This window comes from Patiria miniata, unplaced genomic scaffold (genome assembly GCF_015706575.1).
Source record: "Patiria miniata isolate m_02_andy unplaced genomic scaffold, ASM1570657v1 HiC_scaffold_7, whole genome shotgun sequence".
NCBI lineage: Eukaryota > Metazoa > Echinodermata > Asteroidea > Valvatida > Asterinidae > Patiria > Patiria miniata.
The window spans coordinates 30,389,605-30,409,945 of record NW_024037074.1 but is presented as its reverse complement, the minus strand read 5'-3'; the positions used below and the strand labels follow the sequence as shown (position 1 = coordinate 30,409,945).

At 38.5% G+C, this 20,341-nt stretch overlaps 1 protein-coding gene across 1 annotated transcript in view; it reads right to left on the bottom strand.

The window, feature by feature from the left end:
- Window positions 1-423: 423 nt before the first annotated feature.
- LOC119744919 (semaphorin-1A-like) overlaps window positions 424-20,341 on the bottom strand; it is a 32,799-nt gene continuing 12,881 nt past the window's right edge. The window contains exons 5-19 of the mRNA XM_038221118.1: window positions 19,989-20,084; window positions 18,307-18,412; window positions 16,546-16,695; window positions 15,870-16,006; window positions 14,781-14,892; window positions 13,626-13,683; window positions 12,617-12,767; window positions 10,405-10,615; window positions 9,815-9,894; window positions 9,226-9,422; window positions 7,337-7,371; window positions 5,512-5,652; window positions 4,986-5,141; window positions 4,096-4,196; window positions 424-2,063 (exon numbers count right to left, since the gene is read on the bottom strand). Of these exons, the coding sequence (XP_038077046.1) occupies window positions 1,998-2,063; window positions 4,096-4,196; window positions 4,986-5,141; window positions 5,512-5,652; window positions 7,337-7,371; window positions 9,226-9,422; window positions 9,815-9,894; window positions 10,405-10,615; window positions 12,617-12,767; window positions 13,626-13,683; window positions 14,781-14,892; window positions 15,870-16,006; window positions 16,546-16,695; window positions 18,307-18,412; window positions 19,989-20,084 (1,797 nt within the window). The 3' untranslated portion in view covers window positions 424-1,997. The remainder of the gene's footprint in view (window positions 2,064-4,095; window positions 4,197-4,985; window positions 5,142-5,511; window positions 5,653-7,336; window positions 7,372-9,225; window positions 9,423-9,814; window positions 9,895-10,404; window positions 10,616-12,616; window positions 12,768-13,625; window positions 13,684-14,780; window positions 14,893-15,869; window positions 16,007-16,545; window positions 16,696-18,306; window positions 18,413-19,988; window positions 20,085-20,341) is intronic.

The following is a 20,341-nucleotide window of genomic DNA, read 5'->3' as shown; positions in this document are numbered from 1 at the left end:
AATTTTAATGTAAAATTTCATATAATAATAAAAGCAATGACGCTTAGGCCTACATGAGACTTTACAATAGAATCTCAAAGTGCTTCACATATTTTACAGGAGAATTAAAAAGTAGGAAGTAGTTCTTAAAAAGAACCTTACTAAAAATTAAAACTAAAATCTCCAAACTTTTGAAATACACACCCTTTTAATCTCACTACTCGGTGATTAATAACGATGCGGTGCAATAATAGGTCTTGACTGAGAATGGCACCTGTTTTTGTTGCTCAGTCTGTTTTAGTAGGCAACATCGAATGCCTCGCTTGCAGGATCTTCCCAGCAACTATTTAATCTGTCCACCTAATTCTAAATGGTTATTTGTAACCAGTTAACAGGACGAGTTACCACAATGACTAGTTTCTTATACCCTTACTATTATTTGTACGATAAAGTGACCATGGCTCTACGATCTATTGTATGCCACCTTCATGATTTACGGCGTAATTATTTTGCGCGACCACCACTTTTTATTCTGCATCAGTCTAACTTCAATACGACTGGTTAATAGACTGGTTAACTTTGTAGCAGTCACTTTAGCTGTTAATGCATTGCAATGGTCCGTTTGGGTCAGGTTCCTGCCTCTTCCGACACACTGCTCTTGCGCGCAACAATTGTTCCAGAACGCCCGATATCGCTTCACTCTTTGAAGGCAAACTTGGGATGACGCAAAGTCAGCTTGCCAAGACATGGGAGGCAAAATGGCCGCTCCTTGCTCAAGGGCAACCACATTATTTCTACAATGATTAGGATTGTGCTGCAATAGCCTCACACCAATTATGACAGATTTGATGACGGGTACGGTGGGACTCTTCACTCGGGTTTCTGCGTGGATCAATTACGACACTAACGCCTCTCTATACCGACAATCACGGCTCAGCCTCGACTCCATGGGCGCATGCGCGTTGTCGCGCAAGGCATGATGGGAAACAACATGGCGCAGCAAGATCGTACCCATGAGGAACGAGGTCGCTCACGGCTGCATTTTCAACTCAACATGGCTTGTCTACCACAGCATACGCTACAAATGAACGCGGAACGCCCAACATAATAGACAAAAAAAATTTAGTGTACAAAACCTATACATAGGGTTGTCTATTAAAGGGGCGTGGCCAACTTGCTAATGGCGATAGGTCAATAAAACAGGTTAATTCAACAGAATATTGTTAACAGTATTCTAAAGTAAACGTTCCTTTTACTTGTATGTAACCCTTTGGCCAGCAAGTGACGACACATGCAGTAAGTAATTTAAAGAAATATTAAAAGTTACATGGCAGAGGTTTTTGGATAAACTAAACAAGTTGCATTGAAGTATAAGAAGTGGTAAAAGGGCTGTACAAGAATGACGAAGCTATCAAATCAAATCAACAAAATCAAAATACAATCGCCAACAAATTAGATAATAGAAATCGGTGTATCATGGAAGGTGACGGTTTATGCATTTATGCAATCATCTTTGTGTACAAGCTGCGTTCTCTGCGTAGGCAATTTTTTGCAAATAAACGATACTTCCGACTATAGTTTAGTACTACTATAGAGTAGTCTGTACTTCATACTTTCCAACAGACTAAATTCCCAAACAAAAACTGAAAAGTTTAGTATATAGTATTGACTGTACTGAAGACTTTCCAATAGACCAAATACCCAAGCAATAACTGAAAAGTTTAGTATATACACAAATGTAGTACTAGACCAAATGCCCAAGCAAAAAAATGAAAAAATAGCCTACCACAAGTTGCAGCTTATTGTGAAATTGTGCATGTTTTTATCAATCAAAACAAATCATTTTCTGCGCTTGGCCAATTTATGTACAAGCAGCTCCAAAAAACTGATCTTTTTTTGTTGCAGTTCTGTATTATTCCCAACGATTGTGTTTGCGAATCAACTTAAAATTAAAGAAAACAAAATAAACATGCAAACCTTCACAGATTTATAAATGCACAATGTTGAAGAAAAAGTTATTAAGGCGATGTTGGACATGTTAAGTCCACAGTTGCGCAATCCTGGCGTTTTACAGAACACATTTCCTGGGGGGAAAACACACAGGAATCAAGATGTGAAAACATTTGCCTGGCCAGAGAGTTTCAAACTTACCGAAGTAAACACTAAAACTGTTTTATTCTAGTGACCGACAACAGTTTGTCACCGTTTTCAAGAAGAGCCACATTATTTGGATTTTGAAGAAAAAGCGTTTTCAAGATAATCGCAAAAGAAGTTCCTCATATTTTAAGACTGCACAAAATATCACTTAGCAACAACTTTTTGCAGCAAAGAAGCCATCACACGATTCTATGAGAGCTGAATTTTTACATGAACCCAGTAATTAGACTTAAAGGGAATATACATCATTTGCTTTTGCTGTAATTTTCAGAAATGGATGGAATTGGGGGGTTGGAAATATAAAGCAAATATAGTTACACTGACTTTTTGGAGATTTTGGGTTCGAAAATGCTATAAAAACCAAGAAAAACGATCATTTTCCTGTAGTCTGGTTCCCTGACTCCATATAAGAAGAAACAGAGCAGTTTACATACATTGGGGAATTGTAAGGTCAGGGAACCAGTCTAGCTTGCTCGTACCCGTTCATAGGTTTGTAATCGATTGCAAACAAGTGCAATGGTCAATTGGGGCCAGTATTTGAAAAAAAGCCAGTTGTTTCCAACGCTGATCGGCCGATCAGCGTTGGAAATTGATACAAAAATACCACTTTTCTTGAAAATGACAGTATACCAGGTGCCATAATTTTACAGGATGCTTTAGACTGTCATTTACCAACATCCTGTTAAGGTATTTCGCAAAAACTTGGTAGTTTTATTTTTCGATGTTTGCAAATGTTGTATATTCCCTTTAAAATAGCAGTTAATTGGTGAAAAATAATCAGAAAAGATACGTGGCTCTTCGTGAAAAGGAAAATTAAGGTTTCCGACATTTTTGCCCTTTCTGCTCAACGTGTATTTGCATAGGTGCGCGTGAGTACGCGCGCGCAGCTGAAAATGTAACAAAGATTGTGGCTCTTCGTAAAAACGGAAATCTCAGTTGGCCTACTTTTACGGATTTCCGCGCAATAGGTTTGTTCACGTCCAAGGAGCCAAAATGTATGTTGCTCTTCGTGAAAACGCAAAATGCATTTATCGAGATATCTGCCCCTTGTAACATTAATGTAACTTGGAAATGAATGATGTTTTGCTTACAGAAACATGTCAAAATGGTTAAGTACATTGTTTTAAAGCAAAATATTGAGGAAAAAAACCAAATCGAAAAGATGGTAATTTTTGACATATGTGGCTCTTTGTGAAAACGGTGACGAGTTGTGTACCATCAAAGGAGAAAGGAACTGTGTGCTGCTTAACCACCACAACAGGAGGCCCAACGTTACATTTTCTTCCACACCAATTTAGATCACAGGTCTATACTTAAAAAAGCAACTGCTGAAAATAATAAGTCCATAAGATATACGTGATATACAAGACCTACAAGATCTACAGCGCTGTATCTAAAACGCTATATAAGCACTACAATACTCTTTAATTTAGTTCAATTTATTTATATATTTAAATTACAAAATTCCAGGGGTTGAGATCGGGCAAGGCATGAGGGGACTAACTTTCTGTAGCAAGATCGTACCCATTGATCCACACTTAATAATGAATGTTGTCCCTATATGGGAAAGAGGTTAACCACACTCTCCATTATGTGGTTCTTACTTTAGTCATTTTCATAATTAACTGCTTTTATTAGGCAAAGTGGTCTTTTTTTTATCTTGGCTGAAGCCAAATCTTTCTGCTTAATACTTGGCCCACTGATCATGCAGTGCTTCCACACAATTTCAGGTTTTTTTTCCTCCTGACAATCAGTATACAGACAACAACATTTCTCTAGTTATTTTCCCCCAAAATTGGACATTTGGACAAACAGAAGAGAATAAGAATGATGGTCTCTTTTGAAGAATATGTTTAAATATTGTAATAGAGTTTAAATTAGAATTAGCTACTCTCTCCCCTTTTTAATAAAAAAAATATACATATACAAACAAACACATTTACTTTGAAACCAACTTACATTTCCGTTGCCATACATCACGTGCAAAGCCTCATTCTGCGATTTAAGAGTGTTATACTCTTTCAAGCGTGCACTTAGATTGTCACATGTTAAGCAGTCCGCTGGAACAAAAACCAGAGTTGTCAAATAGATCGGAGAATATTAAGTTAGGACAGAAGGAGATATGTATGCGAGTGTATTTTTATGGTGTAAATCGAGGACACACATGTGCAACATCATCGATATATCGAGGACAGAAACCGGAATGAGAACTCCTCGGTTGGAAAACGTGTACATAACCAATGAGAGCTATTGCAAAAAAGTTAGAATGCACACAAAGAAAAAGGGAAGAGGAACAACAAAAAATATCCTCGATTTACACCATAAACAAACGTGTGTGTCTGTGTAGGCCTATGCTAGCGTTTGTTTACGGTGTAAATCGAGGACACACACGTACAACATCATCGGTGAATTGAGGACAGGAACCAAATGGAGGACGACCTCGATTTGAAAACGTGTACAAAACCAATGCGAGCTGTTGCGAAAAAGTACTTACTAGCACAGTTACCCTTATAAAAATAAATGGGAAATTAAGTGAGAAATTATAACGTCTTGATATTATTTTAGGCTAAAAAATAAACAGGGGGGAAATTGAGGTGTCGGTAAATGGGCTAAAAATTAGGCGAAGGGTTGCCTTACGTTGAGGACTTTAACAACTTCAGCACCCCCAAATTACCAATTTCTACTCAAAAAATCTCTTCTTGCCCTAATTGAGCCCCTTTTTAATATTAAATATCACCTAGACTGTTGTCTGAGTTTATTACTATGATCACACATATATATATATCCGATATTTATGCTTGAGTAAATACATTTTGGAGAACACAGTGAGAAGCTGATTATTGACTTACTTTTCATAGAGAGTTCAACTTGTTTAGTCACCACTCTGCCTCCAACATCCGCCGTGCAGCTGTAGCTTCCTACGGTGCTGCTCTGCACAATGACGTCCAATTGAACCAGTTCCTGTATATCTTGTATGTTCGTCATCGTGATCTCCTCACTTGCCGCTGAAGATAATAATACAATTTAAAAATATTTATTAAGCAAGATTTCCAATACTTGACCAAAAAAAAAAATCGAATGTTGCGGGGTTTGAATCTGCGAACTCCAAATTACCATTCCGGTGCTCTACCAACTGACCTATGCAACCGAATGATGTTGGGGGCTCTGTCGATATGTCTTTTGTTCAACAAGTTTGCAGATGTTTTTCTTTTTACAATTTGCGTATTGAAATTTAAAGTTTACTTCATGCTTTACGAAGCAACAGTGAAGCTATTTTCAAGACGTCAACAATAACAGTTTCATTACCACATTTGCATGACCTTACGAATTTACTTTGCACTGAGATTTGTGTGAAATAACACCCTTAGTACGTACTTATATCCCATTGAAGAGTGAATGAAGTAGAACCGATGGCAGGGTTGTCAATGTCTAGATGGCAAAACCAGTACACGTGGTCGTTCAGGCAGGCCGATACATTTGCGTTTGGCAACACTGTCAGTACATCCTCAGGAAGTTCTATAAAAGATGGAACACATGACAATTACTGTAAAAAAGAAAACCTTTGGCAACATCTGTCATTATCCGATAAATTCTCGTTATGTAAGTTTCAAGGAGGTCAATGCAACTGTTTTTTTGGTTTACCTGCCGGTCCTAGAGGGCCAGTCTAGTGTCCTCTCTGTGCCTTTCTGACTGACTGCACTGGCAGACCGACTGACTGTCACTATAGACCTTTATTATGTTGCCACCATTTCAGTCATGTTCCCTGTATCCAATAACAGTACTTAATTATAATGTCTTTTGTGCAAACAGGAACCAGACTAATTTTCCTTCAATCTTTGCTTTGGTTGCGTTAATTTGAATGGGACAAAATCAAGATGGCCGCTACATGATAATGGTTTATAGTGACTCAGACTGGTTATAGACTGTTACCATTTTTGGGGGGCAAGAGTCTTCTTGATCAGAAAGGACATAATAATGGAGCTGTTCGGGTCAATTTTTTTACCAATATCATGCACTTTGTGGTAAAAGCATGACATTTGGCTTGCAGGGCTGCATTGTGCTACAAATAATTTGAAGAGGTGAACCCTTCTCGCATTCTTTTTTTCGGGGGGTGGGGTGCAGCATGATAAAAAAAGTGCAAAAATCATAAAAATTGTTTTTAACATATAATCTAGCATTTTGATACCTGTTATTTGTCACCCATTTTCAAAATGGTTCACATGATTTACAGCCCATTTCAGCCCTGTATGCCAATATTCAGGATTTTACCACCGAACTTAACAATGTTTTCCACATTTCAACCAATTTGCTCATATATACCGTCTCTCTTACACATTTATACCACGCTAATAAAATGGTTCAATGGGCCTATTAACGAGTTGGCCATTTTTGTCGAATTCCCTGAATGTATTTCATTAATTGTGAAATGTTAAATTGGATGGTGCCAAATTATTTATGCAGGCACAATGCAGAATTATTATACAGTCATTTTTTTAAAGAAAATATCACTGCAAACATTAGGGAATGTCTAATTACACATTTAAAATAATTCATTGAGGCAGACTGCCTGCTTTCATTTCTCTTCGCAAGCTCAAAAATTAACATGTTACCTAACTTTCAATTCAATATGGCCGACTCGTGAATAAGGCCCATAACAGTTGTTGAACCACTCCCCTCTTAAAAATGTCTCAATTCAATAAGGCCTCAGTTTCCCCAATAACATACTAGTATTTTTTTATTTTATGTCTAGGAATATTTTACAGCATGGTAAAACAAGGACAATGGATGTTAAATAATGTACAGTTTTTAGGATTTATTTCGTATACCCCCGTTTTAAAAAATCACGTTCCGCCCCAAAAATGGCAATACTCAATATGAGTCCACCTCTTAAAATGATCTAAGCCCATTGCGACCCTAGATGCCAAATTTACCACAAAGTGCATGATTTATAGATAAGCAGCTCCGCTAATATAACTACCTTCATTTAAGTCGGCCCAAAACTTTGCTACATAACTTATTTAAGCTGCATGCAATTAACATGCAAAGTGATCTTTCAGTACAAATTGATAATGCGGCTCCATTTTGACGATGTGTTTAAGTATACAATTTACTTTGTCATGATGTTATAGTTCATTATTTTAAGTGTAACATTTGACAAAACTAAATGTTAAAATTGCATACTGAAAAGGATTCGACATACCTGTAGGCGGGTCTTGAGGGACCGAGACTTTTGTACTGGGAAAGACAATAATTACAAACTGATTGACTAAGAAAATGACAATCAAATTACACTTTGTTAACTGGTGACTGGTGCTGTAAATAATTGGGCCAAATAACTTATTGGAATTTGATCACTGACCCGCCAATCAGATGACAGGGATTTATTCAGGGGTTATTGTAATTTGAAACAGTACAAAGGACGCTGCTAGCTCGATTCCTACGAAGTAAAGTTGTGAAGTTTATTTCCTACAACCTTTTTTTGTAAAGCCGCGAGTTAAACTGCTTATGACATAATAACAAAACTAATAATTACTCTAACATGCTTTAATATAGGACGACTTTCCCGTAGACGTACTTGAACACAAACCTAAACTGTCTCCTAACCCAAGTTTACCTTACCCTTTTTTTCCCCACGAAATTCGGTATTTTTACTAATTAGACCACGAGGAATCGATCTAGATGGTTTGCTGCGCAACCATAAAATTCCTTGTCCTAAAGGTCGTTTTCACAAAAGGGCGACAGTTAAAATGTCGCCTTAATAAGGTGTGTCGCCCTATTGTGGACGCAATTAGCAAAATCTGTTTCATATTTATAGCATACAGCGGAATACTACTACTAATAATTAATAATAATAATAATAATAATAACAATAATCATCATTACCGGCAATGGGTCATAAGGAAGACTTTCCCATGGACTTGTGCACACATTTTTTTCCAACATAAATGTGCCCTAACCTCATTTTCCCTTGTTTTTTTTTCCACGAATTTCGGTATGTTTACTAATTAGACCACGAGCAACAAATATAACCCAATTGCGAAAACAAAATTTTACCTTTAAAGGGGGCGTTAAGGAGACATTGTGTCTCCCTAAAAGCCGGTGTCTCCCTATTATCGAAACATAACGATAAGATTTCTCCTTAATGGTACATTTAGTAATATAATAATAACAACAGAGAATTTATAAGGCGCAGAGTATCTGGAGGACCATTCAAAGGCGCCGGTCACTAGAAAATCACTGTGGTTTAAATGAAAGATTGAAAAGATCAGTCTAAAATGGCGTTTGAATGACAACATATCAGTTGTGTCCTTTAACTCGTCTGGCAAGGAGTTCAAGAGACGCGGTGCACAGCAGAAAAAGGCCCGGTCCCCGTAGCTTGCCAGGCGAGTTTTGGGAACAGAAAGTATCTGTGATGAAGAAGATCTGAAGCCTGGTCGCAGGTTGCGAAGTTGTAACAGGTCTCTTATGTAGGATGGAGCTAATCCATGAAGGGCTTTGAATGTCAGGAGCAGGATTTTGAATTGTATTCTGTATTTAACAGGAAGCCAATGAAGATTTATGTTATGTGCTCGTATGATTTCGTTCTGGTCAGTAAGCGGGCAGACGGCGCATTTTGGAATTCCTGAAGGCGTATTAATGATTGTTGAAGCAGTCCTGTTAGTAAGTTGTTGCAGCAGTGAAGTCTTGATGAGATGAATGCGTGGACATAATATGTAGGGGAATGTGTAGTGTGATACATGAGGTCGAGACCTCTAGGAAAAAAACATAGTTGTGGAGGATTCTAAGAATAACGGGGTTATTAAATACAAATTGCAAAGGGAAACCAAACAGGTGCATTTTTACAATATCAATTTAAACAAAAACTTGACTGGAGGGATTTAAACCTGTGAACTTCGGATTATACCAAATGAGCTAGCCTCAAGGAGGCTCGTCTGAAGCAACAGACCTGAATATATGTATGTCGTGTAGCCGAAGATTAATAACTAGGTTTACCGCATGATCGATAATGCTGAGGATTAACTAAGTCGGTAGAGTGCAGTTAAAGCAAGATTGGGTCTAATTTGGATTAAGTACTTCAGGAGGACCTACCTTGTACATTCGGATTCGTTGGTGAAGTAACAGTAAGGGTACCTGAGCGCACACTGCTCTCCATTTCGTGCTGATTGGCATTTGGTGTTCAAGGGCCATTCAATGGAGGCTTGGAAATCGGATGTGCCCACCAGGAAAGTGGCAGCAGAATCCGCACTCCTCAACAATTCCAGCCCATTTATGGGACCGTTGGCATTCTTAAAAAAAAATAGTCACTTATTTATTTACATCTGCTTCTCACATGCGAATTCCGTGGAATCTGCTCGGTGTGCTGTTAGTTTTTTGGGGGGCAGAATCTGTTTTGTACTGCTTGTGTTGCAGGGGGAATCAGTGGCGTATATTGGGCGGGGTTGGGCAACTTGTTCCCGCCAGCATTTGGTTTTTTTTTCGATTATATTTCATGTGGATAAGCCCATTTCAGGCCCCACTCAGTTTTTAACCACACTAAAAATTCAAAATAAATAATTGACTTTAGTATTCCCTTCATTTAAACAATAAAATATATAAATGTTATCTGACTTTGTCTTTATGCTGACAGGAATATTCTGTAATAATACTGTGTACATTCTAACAAGATGGAACCACTTACTAATCCTGAAACTTCGACGACATTTGTTGTGTTGATACCGTCGCACACTCCTGAGGTAAATTTTATCACACTTCCAGCACCTATTAATGGGAAAGGGAAATAATAGGCTGAACATTTTAGGTTATTGCTCTTTGTAAAATCTGCGGCAAAACTAGAGCCTATCTTTTAACTCTCAGGCCTGCTGATATTATTATTAATCTTAAAGAAGTGGGCGAGTCATGAGAAATACATTTATTTCAGAGTTTGCAATTTTTAAAAACTTCCTTTAATGGCCTGGCTCCCATTTTAATTTGTTTTCATTGAAAGCTCCATAACTTGTAGGGCTTTGGGTCTTTGGTCTTCACAGTGTAATCTACTGAGGTCAAGAACAATATGAGCGCTTCACGTCCCCCCACCAAAATAAAATCCTGGTAATGCCATGTCTGCTATCTATCTTAAGACACTTTTGCTTCTGTTTTCAAGTTCGTGTAGCAGAAATCGTCAATTTCGGACTGAAACTAGGCGAAATCAATGATCCAATTAGGAACCCCATTTGCAGTACAGTTGCAGATAACATCAGTCATTTCTTGACGTTGATTACATGTACATACTTGTTCCAACAAAGTAGACTGGAGAAGAAAATTGCAAATCGACAGCTAGGCTGGTGAAGCGAACATCATCCACGTGAAGTATGGGCGGATCTGATTCGGGGAAATTGGCTGGCGGTGTCTGTTGAGTTCCTCCTGTTCGTTCCATGGCATTATAGCTGGGCACCGACTTGTGTAGCAGGGGAGGATAGTCAGTGGTGTGTATTGCACTACACTGGGAATTTAAAAACCAAAATAAACGCACTACAGATTTAAAAACAAATAATCCGAATAGTGTGGCAATGAGATGTGCTCTCACATTAATGGTACAAGACAAGGCAAGACTAGTTGTCCCCAGAATAAACATAATTTAATTCCATCGATTCAGAATGGACACAATTTTTTTTTTTTTTTTGAATCTTGCGCAAAGGAGATAAAAAGTACCCCTGCGTCTGATTGTCCCCCACAAGGAAAGTTCAGATGAAGAGGGATAATAAGAACAATGCAAGTGTCAGAGTTGTGACGAGTCACTGATTTTTATGTTTTGTGACTCGAGTCGAGTCATTTTAAAGAAGCGACTTGAGTCGAGTAGTCGAGTCATTAGGTCAAGAAGGTCGAGTCGAGTCGAGTCAAGTCAAGTCACAGTGTGAAGTCGAGTCGAGTGAGTCGAACCGAGTCCGATGGCGGACTTAGGCCCCTACCGGAATTAGCGTTAATATTTGTGTATACAATTGACAGCATTCATTCAGAGCAGGAGCAGTAACGATAAAAAAAGGGGAAATTGTACGTGGTTATAGAGTGGGCTTGTCAGCCTTGTCCTTGTCACTTTTTTAATAGCTGTTTCGGGATTTCAATTATTTTCATATTAATTCAATTAATTGTCCCTTCTTTCCATTTGGCGTTTTGATAGGGCGGTTGACATCTTGAATTTTCGCCCAGCTGCACTCCACACGCACTCGGGCGTTCGAAATCAGCAATCCGAGAAACACTGTTCGCGGGTTACTCGATACCAGGTCTTCGAAAACGCCGATGCCTTTGCTATCTGGTTTGGCTAGAATTTCTTTTTCGCTAAACAACATCAAAACCAAATTGCATTGTACAAAACTGTTTCTGACTATTGCATCTTTAAAAGGAGGGCATAAATTTAGCTGGCGTCCGAATCAAAGAGCTTAATAAGAAATCGCGCAAAGGCAATGATGAAACCACGAGTTGGAAAAGATGTTCGCTGTCGGTTCCAGGATAGTATTTTGTGCATTCCATAACCACAAGGTGTGAGTCTGTGGGTGGACATCTGTAAATAGGCCTAAATCCATCCGCCAAGCTCATGAATAATCAAAATATTCTATATTAGAGAGATCTGAGAGCTCTAAAATTGGGGAACTGAAGAGATATGACAATTTACCTCTGGCCTGGACTTAGGGCTTCCAATTCTGAGCATTTTGGATGCAATTGGGCTCGAAAGTGGCGCTATTTTGCCATGTCGTGGAGGGATCTTTTTCAAGATGGCTACCTTTCTGCTTTGGCCCAAATAGGGGTCGTCTTCCTTGGGTGAGAATTTCTCGAAAAGTAAATGGTTAACCCACCAAAAATGAAAAGAAAAGAAAAGATGACATGTTGATCATCTTTTTCTGTGCAGCTTAAATACCTCTGAGAGTTCTGAGTATATTAAAAAGAATTTTTGAAGTATGGGCATTTAGCACTAGTGTCTATTGGAATTTTAATGCAGGGTTGCACCCCTGTGACACATTGTATGTTTGTACACGACAAGAGTCCGCAGTGTACCATCCTGTAGTTGCAAAGTGCCGTGAGCATAAATATTGCACCGTAAATTATTGCAAATAATTTCCGCGAAATTTTGCTTCATTTTTGGGACTCCAGTCTTATTGGCCTCGAGTCGCATCGATTCATTTGTTGGCAGGGACTCGATTCGAGCTATTGCAAATATTGCATTGTAAAATGTTGCCTTTATTAGCCTTGAGTCGAGTCGAGTCGTGTTCTGATGAGGGACTCTAGTCGAGTCGAGTCATTTGCTCGCAGTGACTCGGGTCGAGTCGAGTCCTTTACCCAAAGGGACTCGAGTTGAGTCGGGTCACCAAGAATTGTGACTCGAGTAGGACTCGAGTCATTGCAAGTGTCCCACAAATGTATAGTACTGTGTGTTCTCATGGGTGACAGTGCAATCTGCAGCTTCTGCACAAAGCGTATTTTAAATTAACATGCACAGTGATGGACATACCTTCCCAGGCCTAGGGTTCGGTTGCGGATCCGCTAGTTTCCACAGAGCGTTGACATCGCCATCATCCTGTTCCTGGAAATAACCGTTATCGAACAGATTCATGATATCCTCCATCCTGTACTGGCAAAGGGCTGACGTCGCAGGTCCATTTCTGAAATAGTGATCATGTGCATGAATTACATAAGGCCTTGGGAAAAATACTCAACGTGAAAATAAAAAACATACCAAATGTATAATTTTAAAGGTAAGTAGTTGTTCTAAACAGTAGCCATTCTGAACAACTGGGACCTATACTTTCGACTGCCTCCAAAAGAACGATTTCAAAGAGGCATCGAAATCTGCTTGAATGCGTACTATGGAAATGGACAAGTCAAAAGAAACCTCCCCCACACACCCAAACCAGCACACAGGTTGGCTTTAACTAAGAAAATTGAAAGAAACTGAGACAACTGTTCTTCGGATATGCTTTCTCGACTCGGAAAGAAGCATCCTTGTATTACATATATACATTCTCTTTAATTGAAATCACGAACAAGTGTATATTTCTTGCTTTACGTAGTTCTAATTTTAATGTGGCTGAGGAATCCAGATTCTCAGTTGTTCATGCAAACTATTCAATATATTCGCACCGCACACGATAACACTTGTGGCATAGCATTCAGTTTTTTGGGGTGACAGAAAATTGCTATGCATTATTAGTCGATTATCTTGCTCACGAATCTGTGTAAGTGGTTTAAAAAGATTCGTCATGTACAAAGGAGTAACTTTGTTGACACTTTTGAAAAAAAAGAATAGCCTTTTTAGACTTCACCCTTCCAGAATTTTCCTTGTATCAAAATAACTAACTTATTTCATAACTAAAATAGTTGTGCTAATCCACTCCTTACTTCATAAACATTTAGACTGATCTCTTAATTCATCTTTAACTTTTTTCTTCTTGTCTTTTCTTGATAATTTATGAATAAAAGATGTGAATTAGTAAAATAAGCACGAAATACTTTGAACTTACTCTTGATTCGTGAATACCGCATATACTCTCGTATTATTGGCATCCCAGACAACATCCTCTGTATATTAGAACAAGTATATTGATTAACGTTTAATTATAAGTATATATATTGATTAATTAATATTTCCTTGATTTAAAATTAAGAACAAAAGACATACTACGTTAAAAACTTAAAGTTTAATAAGCCTAATTCGGCAACGAAACGCGTTTTGAACAAAATGCGCTTATGCGGAAAGAACATTTAAAAGTAGGATATAAACATCCACACAATTATCCTTTAAAAACTGGGCGGCGTTGTATTATTCTTGTGTTCGTGTGAGGACTAATTTCGGGGTCCAATTTTGCGACCCTAAAAAATCGGGCTCTTCAGCGATGGTTGTGATTCCAGCCGTAAAGTTGTTCGCCTTCTGAGGGCGTGTTAGAACCACATTATATTGGTGCTGTGTGTAATTTATGTGACACACACAACGTGTATCGTACATTGAATGAAAATGAAAGGAAAAACGTATGCGTATCCGTCGTGTCCGATGTAGACAACCTGGTTTTTCCCCGTCTTTTCTCGGGAACCGAAGACATTGCGTTAGTTTCATTTCAACTAGACCTGTTAATCCAAAACATGTCATCCAGGAAGAATGGCTTGTATTGTAGGTGTGTTCAACCACAACGTGTATTTATCAAACCACTCCTGCCATTTAGGCTCACGAAGAGAAACTGATCTGCAATACATGCACTGCACTAAGCTCAGGGGGTCTCTTCCATCTAAAAAAAAAATGAGAACCATCACTGAGCCTGTACAGGAACTGGTATTACTGGGAAACTATAAAACCATTTCTGTCGGTCAGTTTGAACTAACATTATCTGATTTATGTGGAAGTTAAAATCAGTGCAATTCAAATAACACTTTTCATCTCTTTACTGAAACGTATTTATTATTCTTCAAAACCCTCATAGATTAAGCTATGTGTAACAAGCTTTGGAATCTCTGTGTTCAACGAAAGGCATGTTTTAAAAAAGGAGTGAAATATTTCGATCCGTTTATCTGTTGATGTTGCCTTTCAAAAAGTGGTAATTTTTTTTTTTAGTTATTGCTATAAATTGAAAGCGAGGTATCGTTATGTTGAACTGATAAGACATAAGACTAACGTGAATACTTACGAATATAATCATATTCAAATGCTGGCTCATCGCCATTGGGTACGGAGCATTCCAAACGAGCCTTGATGAAGGTGACAAACTTCATATCGTTGACGGTGCCTCCTGTATCATTCTATACGTGGTGTAACAGTAAGTGGATAAGATGGGAATTGGGGAACAATTTCACAATGAAGTTTTTGGCCGACACTTGTTATTCTGTTTGACACTGCCCTGGTAAAAAAAAATGGAATTATTTAAGAATGACAAGATGTTTAAATGCCCTGGACCGTGCTACAGTTACAATTACACTCAGCCAACCGGTTCTTTTCGAGAACCACACTTCTTTTAAGAAGACGTTTCTTTCCACATGGTGTTACGCGCATATTTTCTATTTTATCTCATCCGCCATGCAAAGCTTCAAGTCATATATAACGAATGCTTGATGTTCCAAATTTAGTAAACTTTTTATAAAATCTTCGTCAAGAAAACCCAGACACCAACTATATCAATTGAAAAGTGTTTCTGCACACATATATTGTTTGCTCTCCTTGGGAATGCGTGCGCCATTCAATATGAAACCTTACATGAGAAACTGGTACTCCAACTCGTTTATTTAGGTTGGGAGATACCTATAAGATGTGGTGAAAACAGAAACTTTAGGCTGGTTGACTATGGGTCTAGGCAGGCTGAAGATAAACTTAAATTAATAAGTAAAGTCTTATACGTAGCTGCCAACTGACAGGCAAATTGTGAACTTGGCATATTCAAACTTATTATTCCACCCATCTTGTTGGGTTTATTGGGGAAAGTAGGCGTGTGGTCTAGTTCTTGGTTTGTGACTCTAATAGTGAGAGGGTCATTGCATCCTGGTGCTGGCCATATGTTGTGTCCTTGGTCAAGCCACTTCTCCCTCGCTTGCCTTTCTCCACACAGCAGCTAAGTGTACCATCATTAGCCGGGCAGTAACCTGCAATGGACTGGCATCACTTCCAAGGGGGAATAGGAATAATCTCAGTCATTTCATAGTATTAAAGAAACCAGAGATAAACACCAGACCGATGGGCCACATTTGGCTCACGACAAACTTGTGTCTCCTGGTAAAGTACGTACCTTGCACACTCTGGCTATGCGTGAGTACACTTTGGTTCCAAGGGTGAATTCCAGTGCAGTTTCACGGTAGATCAGGAACACGTACTCGTTACCGTCATCGTGAGTGTATTCAAAGGGTCTCCCTATAAAGGTTGGATCTGCCAGCGTACGAGAAAAAAAGAAGAATTTTTTGAGATGTCAAATTTGTATTTTGTCTGGCACCAACATTTTCAATGTTATCTCCTAGAATGTACACACTTTATTTTATATTGATTGCAAATTTAAAATATAATGTCATTAGTGAGGTTGCTGAAGTGAGGGCAAACAACATTAAACCCAATCTGGAAAACGCATAATGAGCGACCAATTTATTAAAACCAGGTAAAGGTCTTTAATGATTGCCACACTGTTATCAAAAGGTTTAAGTTTGTGGTGTCAATGAAGTATTACAATAGAACGCCATTATAACGAACACGATGGGATCTGTAAAAAAATTTTTTATAATGGTTGTTCATGATAGTGATATCGAAATATAATATATTTTAATATTTGGGGAGCCATAGGGGATGTTCGTTATAGCCAAATGTTCGTTATAGCGGCGTTTTACTGTATATTCAACTGTATACACGTGTGCACACTGAGCTACTTCACTGATTTCCTTGTCGTGGCACACTGAAAAATATCATATCCAGCTTACCCTTTATAAACCCTTCTCCAACAGTGACTGTATCTAGCTCAAACTCTATGGGGTCAGCAGTATTTAAATCTGCATCTACAGAATATCTGTTGAAGGTTTGTTTCCTGTCACTACCACCAAAAAGGGTATCCACACCTGCAGCATTACTGCCTGAAATGAAATAAACGTTATAAGATCAGAACTATGCAAAACGTATTTGTTTGTACTGTTTTGGGTTACCAACTCAAATAAACATCCGGTAACCGTATTCTAGTTGAAAATAATGTTATTATTATTATTATTATTTGTGGTTTATTAAAACACTGCTTATAGCAGCCAACAGGCTGAATTACAAGTCAGTTTACATACAAATTTCAATAAAAATTAGATGAGGTTAAAATCACAAAGAGAAAACGGTAAAAACAAAGGAAAATTGTAAGTACAAAAAAATATAGTATACATATCAAAAATTGCACAGAAAAAACAATACATGTACTATGCTAAAAAGAACCGGTAATTTCATTGGGCTGGTGGGAGTGAACTGAGTGCGCTATTAACAAGTCTGTTGAGATATGGGACTGGGCTATTATAAAAACGGGTTGTTTTACAAGATGGAACATGAAGCGTTCGTTTGGACCGGAGATTCATAGTATGGGTGCTTTTAGATTTGACAAACCACTCATTGAATTTGCTTGAGTTAAAGGATTTCATTGCAAATTTGTTACAAAGGGAGATTCTGCGCATGTCCAAGGGTTTCAAACCAAAACTAGTCAAAGCTTGTTCATATCCAGTATATTTTTGACCCAATATAATGTGGCACACTCTTCTTTGTACTGATTCCAATAGATTAGAAAGAGTTGTGGTGATGCCCGAGTGCCACAATGGGGCAGCATATTCTATAACAGGCCTAATATAACCTTTATACACGGTCACAAGCTCTTTGTCAGTTAACCCTGTCATTTTGAGTTTCCTAAGCATGAAAAGTTTCATGTTGGCTTTTTAAACAATCTCCATGACATGGGCATCCCATTTTAAGTTGTTTTGCAATGTAACACCTAACAACTTCACACTGGGAACCTGTTGAAGATGAACATTAGAAATGGAATATTGAACGAAGGGAGGATCTTTTTTCCCATAGTACACCTGCATGGTGTTACATTTAGAAGGGTTCAATTGGATTTTGTTTGCCAATGCCCAGTCATTGAGATTGTTTAAATCTGCCTGAATCCTGCTTACACCAGTAATGTGTCTATTTTCGCTGAGAGTGAGATCATCTACATATTTCCAGCATTTATTCTGAGTACAGTCAACGGCGTTATTAATATAGGCAAGGAATACAACAGGTCCGAGTTTAGTACCTTGGGGCACACCCCCAGAAAGAGTATGCCAATCAGAAAATGTTTGTTTATACCTAACCCTTTGTTGACGACCAGTTAGGAAACTAACAATCCATTGCACAATAGCAGGCGATACACCCAACTCCAACAGTTTGTCAACAGCAATTTCATGGTTTACCAAATCAAAGGCTTTAATAAAATCTGTGAGCACCAGGGTACTAACATTATTTGGAACACAAGCAACAGAGACTAGGTTATGATAAACATCAACCAGGCAATGGGTAGTGGAGATTCCTTTCTGATTGCCATATTGCCTTTTATCGACATTGGGTTGGATAGAGTTCATGATCCATGTGCATTAGGATCAGTACAATAAACCTATGTAAACTTCAAGAATCCTTTGTTTTTGATACCCGTACAATGAGTTAAAATGAGGGATACTTACTGAAAATAGCGGTCTCGGCGTTAATATTGTTTTGTTGAGGAACCACAGTCAGTTGGGTATAATTTGTGGACAATTCAGTGCACATGTTCAGATTCGATTGTGGGCACTGTGAAATAAATATATATACATGTGTATCAAACGGAAAACATTTACAAGTCGGTCTGCAAATCCTCAGCCTGTATAGGTATATTCACAGGGCATTTTTTTTTTAAAGAATTGTCACTCTGATCACAACTGACAGCATCACAAACACGTTATTATACTTCAAATCACCGTACCACACAGCAACCAACTGAATTGACTTCGTAGTTCCTGAAGTTTTTATAAACAATTAATCCAAAATGATTTTCTCTTCTCTCCCCCTATACCAATAGTGTTGATGTATGGAGTTAAAGCTCGCCGCACACGAGAGCTGAGCAACAGTTATTCGAGGCCGTATGCTTAGCGCGTAGCTCACAAAAATATCCCCGTGTTCAGTACATTTTTGCTCAGTTTTCTGGACGTTAGGCCGTGAGGCAAATTTGCCCGGAGCACACCTTTCCGATTTTCCCGGTTCACCGGATCATCGGGCTATCGTACAGTGGTGTGCGCTGAAAATTCGTACGTATCTGATCGTATACCAGGCGACCGATTTCACCGGATCCGTCCCGCCTCAATATTTGTGTTAACCAATCAGATTTACCAAGGAAGGCACGTGATTGTCATCATGTGCCTGGTCATCGTGTGACCGATTACATGTGTAGAACGGAGTAGGGCACGTGTGCAGGTAACGTTGCGGTCTAACCGCAACGGTGAAAAAAAAACGTTCGTGTGATCCGGTGATCCGGAGAACCAGCAAAATCAGAAAGTTGTGCGCTGGGCTTATCCCGTTAGATTTTTTTTCGCTTCACAAGGCGAAAAAAATTACTGTGAGGGCATTCTGAGGTACGTGCTGAGCTAAATAGATTAAAAACCCAATGAAATCACATACTTGATCCGTTCGCGTGATTTTAAAATATTGTTGTACAAACCTTCTAAATCCTGTTGACGTTTGTCCCCATTTTGGAAAGCACACGACCGATAAACAAGAATAAATAATGTTCTTTCATTGTCAAGTTAATCTTTCTAGCTTAGCACTAAGCTCAGATTGCCCGCACACGGTGAGTTTGTCCTCTCGAAAAAAAAAATCGAATAGGATAGATATTTGCCTCACGGCCTCACGAGGCAGGACACTCAGCAAAAATTGACCACACACGGGAATATTTTGTTATAGCTTCGTGCTGAGCTAGCAGCCTCAAATAACTTTTTGCTGAGCACGTACCTCTCGAGTGCGGCGGGTTTGTAGATACTTCACTATACTTTTGTTCTCCTTTCTGTTCTCAAAATCTCAAGCTCACTAGCATATACCGTTTGAAGGGAAGTACAGAGTGGTTCTGAGATTTCTAATGACTGACTCGCCGGGTCCCATTATCCCTTACATGTAATTGCGCGCATTTTGAAAGTAATAAATAGTGCCCCAAACTGGAACTGACTATTTAGCCCCAAACTTTTTAAAACGCTGTGGTGTCACTGACACAAAGTTTATAGTGTCCATTTCCGACGGGGCAGCCCAGGCCATACTTCAATAGTTTCATAATCATAAACATCCAACGTCAAAAATATATCCCAAACGGATGATTAAAACAGATAATTATGACACCTACCTGATAACACTGCCCGCTAAACGCGTTAGTGCCACACACCAGGAGATCACCAGAACTAGTTTTGTCTGCAATACGTATGAAGTTCCAACAGACAGTCTGTATAGAAAAGGACGGGTTTGCAAATAAATGTAACAAACTGGAGTAAAACCTTGACTTTTTTTTCTTGTTTTCACCTACAAAATGGTCGGATTAGACCCATAATGCCTTGATTTTTTTTTTATCTTGTGGAAGTAATGAATAAAACGCTAGTCATACACAAAACTTAAACTAGGGATGTTCATTTCAAATACTTCAGTATATTTTCACTTTTCCAACTTAGACTTGAATTGATCGAATATTCAGATATTAAATTT